At 37.5% G+C, this 13,797-nt stretch overlaps 1 protein-coding gene across 3 annotated transcripts in view; it reads right to left on the bottom strand.

The window, feature by feature from the left end:
• Positions 1–8,589, bottom strand: part of drpr (multiple EGF like domains draper) — an 81,587-nt gene extending 72,998 nt beyond the window's left edge. For all 3 annotated transcript variants that reach the window (XM_081749260.1, XM_081749261.1, XM_081749262.1), the window contains exon 1: positions 8,470–8,589. In XM_081749260.1, coding sequence (XP_081605386.1) covers positions 8,470–8,561 — 92 coding nt within the window. In that variant the 5' untranslated portion in view covers positions 8,562–8,589. The remainder of the gene's footprint in view (positions 1–8,469) is intronic.
• Between the last annotated feature and the right edge of the window lie 5,208 nt (positions 8,590–13,797).

The raw sequence follows: 13,797 nt of genomic DNA, 5'->3' as shown, positions 1-13,797 counted from the left end.
GAATTGTGTTTTCTGCAACACATGCCTACAGCGACTCAGCTGAGCTCGTTAATGGAGCCAATCTATTAATATCTTAATGGGTAACTGTGTCTTACGTTGGTCAATTACTTCACACAATAACCCTAGAAGAAAAGATACCTAGAGCGATTATCTCGGCTGAGTTTGTTAATGGAGTCAATCCGTTAACTTCTTAATGGGTAACGGTGTCTTACGTTGGTCAATTACTTCACACAATAACCCTAGAAGAAAAGATACCTAGAGCGATTATCTCGGCTGAGTTTGTTAATGGAGTCAATCCGTTAACTTCTTAATGGGTAACGGTGTCTTACGTTGGTCAATTACTTCACACAATAACCCTGGAAAGAAAAAGATAACTAGAGCGATTATCTCGGCTGACTCGTTAATTGAGCCAATCCGTTACCATTTTAACGGGTAACGATGACACGTCGGTCCGCTACTTCACAGAATAATTCTGGAATGAGTTTTTGTGTGTGTGTGTGTGTGTGTGTGTGTGTGTGTTTTCTGCAATTAGAAGTTACACATCTCGCCATTAGATGCCAGCAAATGTCCTTCAGCGGTTGACATTTACCGGACGAAATTGAAACTTCTAGCGCGTAATCCTATCTACCAGAGGTCATTTGGCCCTATTCTGTATATTTAAATACAAATTAACACCTTTTTTCTCAATTATATATTTTTGTAAAATTGTATTCCAACACAACCCATTACACTCTGTTAATAACTTCGGAATGAACAGACTATTTAACTATACTTTCACATATTTGAAAACTGAATTCTCCCTACGCCATTTTTTACAAAAATAATTTCAAAACAAAAATATGCACTTTTGCTGATGACTGCACTCAAAAATGCATCTGAAGTCAACTGGCAAAACATACTTTAATTACACAGTTTATTTTTTTTTTAAAAAAAAAAAAAAAAAAGAACGACTTCCGTGCAATTTCCTTATTCCAAAGTGCTTTATAGCATTTATTTCTGTGAATAAAGTATACATTTTCGTTGATTATTAACAGGCTTAGGACTAGATAAAATCATTATGTGCACGCAGGATTGTCCAAAGCGATGTCATTCAACCGGTTTTCTGAATGTGACTAACATGTCAATGAATTAACAACTACAGTGAAACCTCTCTAAAGCGGACAGCCGTGGGGAATCAATAATTGTCCGCTATAGAGAGGTGTCCGCCTTAGAGAGGTTTTGATATTTTCTTAGGTAAATTAATAAACAAGGTAATATGCAATTAGCAACAATATTTTTCATGTATTCATGTACTCATGGATGAATCATGTATTCACGAATATTACCAAAATGTTACTGTACCTGTGTTGTCCTCTGCTGTCCAATACTCTATGTTCGAGGCACAAGATGGAAATAAGATGTTATAGTTCTCTGCACTTTACACTTACGTTTTCAGTATGTCGCTTTAATTTGTGGGTTAATTGCAGTCCAGTAGTGTCTTTTTTGTGACAATATGCGTACCCGCGGGCAAAAACTACCGAACTTGTCTTCTGTTTGGTTAAAGATTCCAGCAGGACAGTAGAATAACGTGTTATTCTAAACGGCGGGCAACTGTCAATCACTTTTGTGTCTAAAACAGCTTGAGTGGGAGTGGAATGCAAGCAAAGGACATGAGAGTGTTGTTAAACAGAGACTCTTCGTCTGGATTGCTGAGTAGACAGTTGAGGAGACAAAATGTCACAATGCTTTCTTGGTGACACATGAATGAATTACTAAAAATGTATTTTTACAATACTTTTCAACTTATTTATAGAGAAAGTGTCCGTAATACGGAGGTAAATAATACCTATAAAGGACAGAAAAGACTGTCCGTGTCCGTACTACAGAGTGTCCGCTTTAGAGAGGTTTGCCAATATGTTTCATCCTATTACAGTGTTTGGGGATCACAAAATATGTCCGTTACGGGAGGTGTCCGCTTTATAGAGGTGTCCGTTAGTAGAGGTTTCACTGTAGTTGTTTAGATCAGCGACAATCTTAGCTAGTGAAAAAAATGAAAGAAAGAAAAGTATTGCATGGGTTGGCCAAAGAAATGGGCTTGGAAAACATGCAACACAGAATCCCATGCATTGATGACATTTGACAACAGAAAGTAGCTACAATATGTATTATTAACTTCATACACCAGGAGAAATTGAGAACGCAGGACCCAGCAAAATTTTTATTTGTCCTCTTGTGGGGGAAGAGTGAAGTTTCAACTCTATACAAGTCTTTTCTTTATTCTATGAGTTATCATTTCGTTCGTTTATATAATTGTTTCCTCTCGGATGGTCACAGAACGCCTTACGCATTGCATAGTCATCCTTAAGTTGCAATACTGGGTCCCTATATAATTACCATGCTCTGATGAGAACTTAGAAAATTTCGCGTATGCATGTGCGCGTGTATGAAGTACTAACCAATACGTGCGGCCCTTAGACCAAGGTAGCTAAAGTTAATTCCATTGGACAATACGTAGGTTTCAACGCCTATACTAATCACTCCCTTTTAAACACACATTATAGTAAAAGTTAAATCTGAGTTTAACGTCCCACGATTAAGGCCTTTAGGGTAAGAAAGACTATGATTAAAGCAAGTAAATGATGGAAGAATTGGTGGAATGAGAAATTGGGAGGAGACGGGAGTATCCCGAGAAATCCAACGAACACCATGTTGTCCAACACACACTTACTTGGACGGGGATCGAACCAGGGACCTCACGCACGAGAGGTACGCGTCCTACTACTAAGCCACTGTTCCTCCGCAACATACATTATGGTTAGAGCAAGTTGTTCTTTACAATATGGAGTGTCTTACAATGGATGGAATTGAATTTTTTAAAATTTATTCATTTATCGTACGATTGAATAAACACAAAAAATGCACTTTTCATATTTTCGCATTCGCAAGCCTACATAGCGTTCAACAAAACTTGTCTTTAAACTAACGTATAGTAACATAAGAGTCTGTGAACCAAACACTTTTCTTTTTTATAGATAAGAAAGAGCTACTATTCTAGTTACGATCTCGTCCATGTTGATTCACAAAAGAAAGAATCCTATAGTCATGTCGCAGTATGAACAGTCCTCAATTCACGTAGCACTAAGGCAGCATCAGTAAGCGCGCTTGTCGTTGGGAGCTGATGCTTTCGTGGCCTTGAAAGCACTCGGCTGTTGCCACATCATCCCGATAAGCAAAAGCTGCATAGCTAAGGAAGTTCAGGATTGTACGCTGAATTGCAACACAGCATTAACTCCACGTGCTCCCACGTCAGCGAAGGTAAACAAGTGGGTTGAACCAGGCCGGGAATAACAGTGGCGGAAGCATAGATAATCATATAATGTGCACCAGGAGCAGTATGCACGATTGGGGGGATGGGATTTAGATTTCTGGGCTTTCGGCATCTAAGGCCATTTTGCCCTTCACGTTTTTGAGAGATGACGTCCCTCGGCGAGCACACAATCCGGGGAAAGGGAAGGAAGAAAGGATTGGGGAAGGAAGGAAGCGGCCTGGGACCTATAAGTTAGGTACCACCCCGGTATTTGCCTGGTGTGAATGAGGAAAACCCAGGAAAACCTCATTCAGGGTGGCTGGCCTGAAAAAGCGTTTTACACTTTTTCGACCGAGTGCCCCCACCGGAAATCGAACCCGGGACCGCTCGCACCGGAGGCGAGAGCGTTAGCGACTACGCTACGCGGGGCCACCAGTATGCACGATTATGTCAACTTATACATGCTACGTGTTCGGAACGCGCACGTACAGACTATGTATGTAATGGGTATTACTGAACAGATCATTGTGCTACTGTAGGTAGCACTTTAATATGATGTTAAGGACCAAATTACCTTAATTGCAACAATTTGCTAAGCAACAATAACGAACATACAAAAAAAGAAATCAAAGTTAGTATAAAGACAAACAGAAAAGAACTGACCACAGTAATTCTTCGTGTCTCGTAGTCAGTGTTTCTTCCAGACATGTTTTTTTGAGGGGCATGGCCCCTGGAGCTCTAAGAGTGTCCCCCCAGACGAGACCAAAATAATAAGTCTATAATATAATAATAAATAAAATATTACCAGCAGTGCCCCCCCGGAACACTTTCTGAAAGAACGACTGCTCGTAGTTATCCTAAGAGATTAATGGAGAATAGAAGTAGGAAAGAGACCCCCCCCCCAAGAAAACAAACTTGTTAACATCCACTGAAGCAGATTATGTGACCTACACATCTGTGTACCTTTGATTTAAAAATATACATTTGGAACTCAGGACAACTGCGCCTTGTCCTCCCCCAAAATGACGCCCCTGAATCTAGCATTTTAAAAACAAAACAACGTAATCATAACAGTCATAGTACTTTATCATCACTGACAAGTCATTTATCAAACCGAGAAACTTCCAGGTACCGCGATCTTCAGCTAACACCTTCGTTTTCACGTAACGATTTCCGGTTTTAACATCGTCCTACAACTGTAAGTTCTTTCGTCTCCTCCCTCTTTTTCCTTCCCCTGTACCTATTACATCATTAAGTTACTTCTCAGATCATGTCCAAATCAGTTTCTCGTCCTCTTGTTGTATCCAAAATTATATCTAACATACCTAAAACGGTTCTTTCTTCCCGGACTACCCATGAAACTTTCCCATTACATATTAGTTTTTTTCTGTTGGACTCAGATAATTTACTCAATTCTTCTCCACACCTATATTTGAAAATCGTCCAGACGCTTCTTCGCATTTTTGTGTGTCATCCATATTTAGGAGTGTCCCTTAACTCTTTATTTTTATAAAATAAAAAGCCACAAAATAAGGCTTTTCTTCTTACAAAACTTCTTTCGATAACTCCTACTCTAGCTCTTATTCGACAATAGATAAACTACATGAGGCTTCCTTTGAAAAAGCATCATCTATCTGATTTAACGTATGTTGGGGCGCATGGTGGCTCAGTGGTAAAGCCTTCATCTAAGGTGCCAACTGTCCCACGTTCGATCCCAAACCATATGAATTTATTGTGAATAACAGCGTCCGTGAAGTTTTGTCAGGATTTTCCTTTCCACACAGTCTACCAATGTTTCCATAATCATTCACTTTGATTAATACTTGTCTCCTTTAGATTATAGCCACGGAAAAAAAAATTAGCTTTAAAAACAGTTCTAAAATTTTATTGAAGTAAATAAAGTTTCTTTAATACGTGAAGCTGAAATTAGTATATATTTGTAACCAGGGGCGTCATTTAGGAGGGGCAGGAGGGGGCAATTGCCCCCCCCAAGAGTTTGAGGAATACATATACTTTAATAAAGTGTCTACTAATATACTAGTACAAAACGTGAAAGTCTTATATCGGTGGTGGTCTTGCCCCCCCTCAAGCGAAGTCTGAAATGACGCCCCTGTTGTAACAAACATTAAATACCATATTTACAAATTTGCTGACCATGTCCAAATACTATGAAATCGCTGTAAATAATAATTCACACCTGAACTAAGCTATTAAAATTTTGGATAAGGGCTTTATTTGTCCAAACTCTAATAAACATTTTTTTAAAAATATTTTATGCCCTATAATACCCAAAAAACTGGAACTAAAATGAAATGGTTTTATGCTTTCCACACGGTCATCTAACATGCTACTTCCAAAACGTCAACGTCCAAATTACCAATTTGCACGCAATAACAAAAGCGATTAATTTTTAGCCTGTTGAAACTCTTCCTTTACAGATTAGCATTACATACTCTTTAAACACACACTGATGCCAAGGTTTTAATTGAAATGCTGTAAAATTGCGGAACAAGCGCCAAGGTCGATACAGAATTTGGACTCTGCCCAACAGTTTAAAACGCTGATGTCATAGATGCATTTTCGTTTTCATATGCTCTCATAAGCTTTAAAACTTTTTTTTTTTTTTAATGTTGTGTTTGTGCATTAACATTCATAATTAAGATATGAGGGCTAATTATACTATTTTAATTATTACTGTTATAGAGTTTCTTAAATATTTTCATTAGATATGCAACTTCATGTACTAATGCGATTAAAAATTAATTTTATGCTGCTCAATTGATAAATCTAGTAACAATAGCGAAAAATTAATTTTTAATCGCATTATCGATCTAAGCATGCAATAAAAATTTGTTTCAGGACAATTTGAATTTATTTATTTTCCAGAACAACGGGAAGTAAAGTTACTTCGAACTTTTTATTGCTTATTTCCATTAAGAGCAAACTACTAAGCACTTAATCGCTACTGGGTTTGTCTTTTACTTTCGAAAGACGATATAGAAATATTCTGACCGTAAAATTCTACAATATTAGCTTTTAACCGAAGATTGACATGGTTGAAGATAGGACACACACAAATCAATAGTTCTTATTACTGAACCAAATTGTAGCAAGAATGACAGTGGTGCCCACCCCCCTTATGTCCATGACGCACCCCCCCAATTGTCTATCCGTAGCTGTTCTTCAATGAAAAAATCTTTTCGATTAATTTTTACCCTCCCCCTCAAACATACCGGTATTTATATAGATTTTAACCCCCCCAAATATTTCAATGACGCAATTGGCGTCATAGCCCCCCTTTGTGGGCACCCCTGAGTATGAAGATTCTTGCGTAGTGTTTGAAAATGGACGCTGTATGAGATGAAACTAATGCTGAAGTATACCTGATGATGTCACCAGCGAGGAAACACATCATATGGTCACGAAGATCTAGCTTTAAATTATCGTTAACTCAAATTTTAATTTATTTGTGTTTCCCTACCCTATGCTTCTTTTACACATATTACTTGTAATCTATGCATTATTCACGCGTAGAGACCACACTGTTACAAAGTATTCAAACCAATTCATGTTATATAACTTTTTTTTTTATTCTCATATTAATCCATAATCATCCATACGGAATAATGTCTTGTGATCGTAAAAAAGTAAACTCGAGATATACTGTATAATATATTGATTTAACTCCTGTTTCTTGAACTGTAATGTCTATAGAAAGTTTTATTTTTGTTTTTATAAATGCGTCCCTTTGCTCGTTACTATAGACACTGGTAATATTGAAATTAACCAATCTACTCCAAAACTTGCTTTAAGAATAAATTGCCATGAAACAGCCTATAGCCATTCTATTTTATGCCAATCCATTCATAACAAACCGAGGTGAACCTAACTAAAACACTCCCGGGGTGTAAAACTGTGGAATAATTCAGTTGTTGTCGAGTCGGTCCCTGGCCGGCCCCGGCCACCAACGAACGCACTTTCTATTCCCTAGACCATGGGCTATTTTCCTATAAAATTTGTTTTAGACCTGATCGGCACTTACCAAGAGATAAAGTACCACATAGAAGGCGAGTCGAGACGAGACGATCCGAGCCACCTTAAGCAAGCCTGTTCCTGGCTGTGTCCGTTCACCAAATATAGCTTCTTTTTTTATTCATTTGGCAATGGGCTACTCACCTAAATTTGGTTCGTATCCGGCTTGTGGTTACCACTTACGGGTGTTCGGGGTAAATCTGGCGGTTGGTTTTATTGCATGTAGGTATGAGTTGTCAGAAGATATTGCCAGTGTTCTCACATATTACTTCTCTTTGATTTCAGATTCAGCTGTGAAGTCAAACAATAGTAATGGACAAGTGGAAGCTACCAGAACATTGGAAAAGAGTTATCTGCAGCTTCATGATTCGTGCCGGCCAACCAAATTCTGCAATCAAGACAGCTGCTCAGTGCTCCTTGAACAATCAGAGCGATACGAAGCGAAACACAGAAATACAACGGTGACTCTGCTCCTTACTATACTGCTGGGAAGACGCTGAAGTGGATGCGTGACAATTTGTACGACTTCACCAGTCCCGACATCTGGCCCCCTAACTCCCCTGATTGCAATCCTATGGATTATTATGTGTGGAACGTGGTGGAGTAACACACCAACAACACTGTCTGCAACAAAGACCGAGCTCATCGACTGGATTCAGGTGCCATTCATTTCCAGCTCTCCCTAGGGAGACTGTGAAGGCTGCATGCTCCAGATTCAGGAGTCGCCTCGAGGCAGTTGTAGCCGCATAAGTTTTTGAGTGATTTTGCTTTCTTTTGTTCTACTGTACGATTTCCATGAGTTCAATGCAATTTGTTTGAGGATAATATTCCCTGTTTTTTCCAATCATCCAAAAGTGTCAAATTTATCCCGAACCTTCCTTTCACACACACACACACACACACCTACTTGTAGTAAAACTAAGTTCCCGTATGCTTACGCTGGGAGCTAAGAAGACATCTACCATCGATATACTATAACATGTTAACACAATTCTTATTTAAAATTCCACATAATCTAAACCAGCGTTACTACAATAAGTTCTGCATAAAATTAAATACCTTATTATATGTTTATTAAAGGAAAAATATCCTTATTTTAAGACTATACTACTTACCAGAAATTAATTGTTACAAGTTAAAAATGTACTTACGTTTCTTGTCTTAAGCATATGTTAGGACCTTCAAGAGCGAGGACTTGCGTCCCTAGAAAGACTACCACCACACACCACCTGAGAACTGTCATGGCTGTGCTATCTATCAACTCCTCACCATGTCACCTGCAAGCAAAAAATAAAAATATATAAATAAATCATTTTCTAGACATTGTATACATAAAAATTAAACAGAATCAAAATTTAATACATAATTCAGATCTTTTTTACAAACTTTAAGCAAGTATTCCACATAATTCCAGTAAATTGGAGAGAAGCACTCAGTGCACCTGGGGGAAAATTATACAAACAACGAATATTATTTAAGCAGTGATGTAATACTAGAATTTTTGGTAAGTATACGCTCGATCGGTTTCAAAAATATAGCGTATACGTATACGCAAGATTAGTTGGCATATACGCACCCCAATATACTCTCCTTCTTTTGTAAATTTAAGGTTAGTATACGCTGGGCTACAAAAATTTTAGGTGGGTATACGCCCCATTACATCCCTGTATTTAAGTATGGTTCTAAAGAACAAATACATGTATGTATATGTATAGAAAAAGTTGATTAATACAGTATTGTGATATTTAAGTTTCAAATGTTCTCTGGGTGTAGTTAAAATTATTTTGAAAAACTCGCTTATTTGTTCGAACAAAACTGTTTGAACTTTAGATTTCGAGACTCCAAATGGACAGGAGCAGGGCCGTGTCGTGGGGGGAGCGAGGGGGGCGATGGCCCCGGGCGCCGAAGTAAGGGGGCGAAAAATTCGATAGAAAAAAGGAAAAAAAAGATAGGAAAATTGCTTGGAATATATGTATGGGTGCGCCGTCGTATACTTTCGCCGCGGGCGCTGATTTTCCACGGCACGGCTCTGGACTGGAGTAAGTTTCATTTGTATTAATTTGGGCCACAGTCTTGCATGAAATAATAATAATAATAGGTTCATTAGTAGTGCTAGAAAGAGTGATCAGCCAAATCCGCACCGTTGAATTCAGAAATCAGTAATTCAGAAGAACAAATGATTCAAAACAAATCAATAAATACGTGTGTTTACTTACCACAATTTTGAATCAAATTTACACCTTGACTTTTCGTATTAAATCACACCATATTGTTTTATTTAAAACTTAAGCAAACAATTGTATTATCTTGTAATTTTATTTTTATTTTTTTTAAGTATATTTTCTTAGTAAACTACCAAAAATAGACCTATCATACCTATTAACAAATGTCATACCGTGTCCAGTCCTAACATTAGAAACTTTCAATAAAAATATTTTAAAGTAAATGCTAAATAAATTATTACTGTATTATTATTATTATTATTATTATTATTATAGCTTTGTACTAGTGTCTGATTATGTAACGTACCTCTATTTTTTTCGATAAGTCAATTTAAAATACGAGGGCAAGTCAAAAATTATCTACACTTTTGTCATAACTTTTACATTACACACTTTGTCTTCTGTCCTCGCATATTTTATTGTTATACTGTTGTGGTAATGCTGTGAAAGTGTGATCCTAATTCCTCCATTTTTCTTCCTTCTGTTGCAGATGTATCATGGCTGTTCCATTAGAAGTTTGCACCAAAGAGGAACAACGAGCAGTGATCCGATTCCTCTGGTCGCAGGGTGTCAAAGGGTCAGACATTCATCGCAATACGAGAGAACTGTGTTTTTGTGGCTCGAGAAGTTTTAAAAGTGGTCGAACAAGTGTAGCGCATGAAGAGGGAGCAGGACGGCCATCAACCTCCACTACAGATTACAACATTCAGCAAGCGCGGGAGATTGTTCTGGTGAATCACTATCGATGAGGTAGCAGCTGCTTTGAACATCAGTCATGGCTCTGCCAATCAAATCATCCACGACGAGCTCGGTTTTCATACTCGTAAAGTCAGATTTAGACTGCAAAATGTGGTGCAAAAGTGGCTTCACGACCAAACGAAAACCTTTTATTTGGAAGGAATACGTAAGCTCGTTGACCGTTGGACCAAGTGTATTGATAAGGAGGGAGATTACGTAGAAAAATGATGTGCATAGTATAACCCTAGCTTCATATAAAGTGTAGAATGAAAAGTGTAGATAATTTTTGACTCGCCCTCGTATTTTCCCTTAATTATTTTTAACTAAGCAATAAAACCATATTTGGTTTTAAAACAAGGATTTCATAGGTCTCTTTCGTATTCGTTCTAGTTCCTAAGAATGAACTTTAGCTACGGAGTTCTATACTAGACATCCATACTCTAATTTTCTTCTGGGAGACGCGGTGGCTCAGTGGTAGAGCGTTCACCTCCGGTGCTTGGGGTCCCTGGTTCGATCCCAGCTCGCGCCGTGTGAACTTTGTGGTGGACAAACACTGTGCTCGTGGGTTTTCTCGGGGTTCTCCCGTTTCCTCCCACTTTCTTCATTCCACCATTTCATTCATTTCTCATCATCATAGTCTCCTTTACCCTAACCGGCATAACTGTGGGACGTAAAACTCAAAGATTTCATTTCATTTTTTTATAATTTTGTTCTTACTTAAAAAATCTTATACAGTGAAATATATGCGTCATTATCAATAAATTAGTTAATAAAATGTTTTAAAATTTCGTGGAATCTTACCTTTACATGCTCATTCAATAGTTAAGTTTTCGTCAAATGTCACCCCTAAATCTTTTACATTTGTAACTTTTTCTCGTTTATACGATCTCAGGCCACTAATAATCATTATATTACTGTATATACCAATTCTATCAATTTGTATAGTAATATAGAAATACTATTAATCTGGAAGATAATATCGAGCCAAGAAGAATTCTAGAAAGGGGTGGTTGACCCATCTTATCCCACTATTAGTTGGTTGGAATTAAAATTACAAAATCCTTCTGAACTACCATTAAACTATAGTGAGAAAAATTTTCACCGACCTATAAACGAGATGGACATAACTCCCTTTGTCCTGAGTGATTTCGCCCTAATACAATAAAGTAGTAAATGCAGTTATGTGGAAAATGTTTTACGGAAACAAGAAATCCTAACATCTTTACATAAAAGCTTCCTCTTAACTCTTGCGCAAGAAGCGTAAAAATTAATTCCGAAAATGTTATCGTTTTCTTCCGCATCTGGTACCAGCAGGAGAGTGGACTTCGTTGCAGTGTACTACCATGAGAGCTAAAAGACGAAATCCACCCACGCGTTCACCCATTTGTGAAAGATTGTGAAGATTCTCTCACGGACAGATTATACAAAGCACTCATCGGGAAATACTGTGAGAACGCCTGGTTTTAAGGTTTCGTAAACAAAATAAATCAGAGAAGTGGAAATTACCAGTACTCTCCAATAATAACTGCGAACATAAAAAGACCATGGCTATGTTTAACGAATGGACATCTAGTAACTCTTGTCTTCATATTGAATAAAATAATACGTTAATTCTATCTCTAAATAATGATTAAACCCTAGATTACAGAACACAAAGCACATATTGTCAGCTAGTACGTTTCTCAGAATAGCTCTCAGTAACAAGAGGAACACTAGGACATTGCCTTTCATTAAAAATTAACCGACTGAGTTCGTCTTTGGTGCATGAGGTCCTGCGTTCGATTTCTTTGAGGGCACAAGCTTCATTATTCTACACCATATGATAGTAAATGCTGTATGAAAATCAAAATTAATGCTCTCTTTTCCTGTTCTGCTTTACAGACTATGTTTTATGGAACAACAGGGTAACAGGCTATCGTTTATAATCGACCAACATCAAATAGCCATGAATTAAAAAAAAAAAGTACAATCATTCATCCCTAGGTTCTGAATAGAGGGGCAGCACGGTGCTTCGGTGGCAGAGCGCTTACCTCTGGTGTGTGGGATCCCTGGTTCGATCCCCGTACAAGTTAATTTATGGTGGACAACATCGTGTCCGTGGGTTTTCTCGGGCAGTTTCCTCCCATTTTCTCATTCCACCAGTTCTTTAATCATCATTCACAAGTTTTATTATCGCCTTCATTAACCAAAAGAGCGTAATCGTGCGACGTTAGACTGAAAGATTTCATTTCATTTTTTCTAGTTTCTGGCCTGAACAATATGAACGCTTTAAAACAGAACAAGTATTGACCACTACGTTTTGTAACCAAACGACATTAACCCCGCACTTCAAAGTCAAACAATAGCAACCACTGCGCTTTAAAAACAAATAATACCGACCAATACTTTTTAAATCAAACAAATCAACCATTGCGCTTTTGAACTGAAGGAATATCAACCAAATGGTATTTAAAACTGAATGAATATCAACTACCTACTACATTTTAAAACCAAACAAGATCAATCATTACGCTTATCTTTTGATCATCTCTTGAATTAAGTACTATCAACTCGTGACATTATGTCATTGCCTTCTAACTGGGAACTTCCTAAATTTTAACAAGTCAAATCTTTGGTTGCTAATTCAAGAAGTAGGAATAATAATAATAAAGAGAGAGAGAGAGAAAGAAAGAAAAATACTACTAGTAATGTATTCACACCAAATAAGGAAAAAGAATATTAAATTAGTGCAGTTAGTCTAAATATTATAAAAAACGGGAAATATGCATAATTACCCTTTGTGCGGTAGGTGAAAGTATTTTGTTCTCGCACTTCCACTACAACACTTCAAAGAAACTTTTATCCATTATCGCACTGTTTCCATTTAAAACATTATTACACTGACATAAAACTACACTTCCACGCACACTTTTTTTGTCTTTCACTACAGAGACCAAAACGCTCGAGTGCTTCTCTGAACGGATCTATCCAATTACTTCACACAAGAACGAAGCAAAACTCAAGCGAGCACTTCAAGGGGAAGAGTGCAACTGAACTGGAGTGAAGTGGAATGAAATGAGAGTTGTATTATTCGAACACAGATACACTACTCGCTTTCCTATCACAATCGTGGTTTCCGTTGACGTCATGATTATGACGTGGCTTGGTTTTTGGGGAATGAAATAATGTTTGGAATCCTCGGGGCGCGCGACAGAAGCAGAGAGAAAGATCACTGGTCCATAGGAACTTCCCAATCGATACGGATGTTGGTAGAGAGAAACTAGCATGCAGTAGCTAAAATGTAACTGTTTCAATGGGTATCGCACTACCAAGTTTATTGCGTATACAATTACTTATCCAGTTTTTTCCTAAATTCCGAATTACTTCGGAATTCCATTACTAATAGTAACATTTTTATTATATGTATTTTTTTTATTACTTGAAGAAAATACTATATTAGTAAAGTTATGTTCACCCAGCAGTACCTAATAGGAATGAACTTACATTTGTACTATAACAAAAGAGGTACGAATATTCACA

The sequence above is a fragment of the Thermobia domestica genome, chromosome 2 (assembly GCF_964235325.1).
Source record: "Thermobia domestica chromosome 2, izTheDome1.hap1.1, whole genome shotgun sequence".
Lineage (NCBI taxonomy): Eukaryota > Metazoa > Arthropoda > Insecta > Zygentoma > Lepismatidae > Thermobia > Thermobia domestica.
The sequence above is the reverse complement of the archived record's forward strand: the minus strand, read 5'-3'. Positions and strand labels throughout refer to the sequence as shown.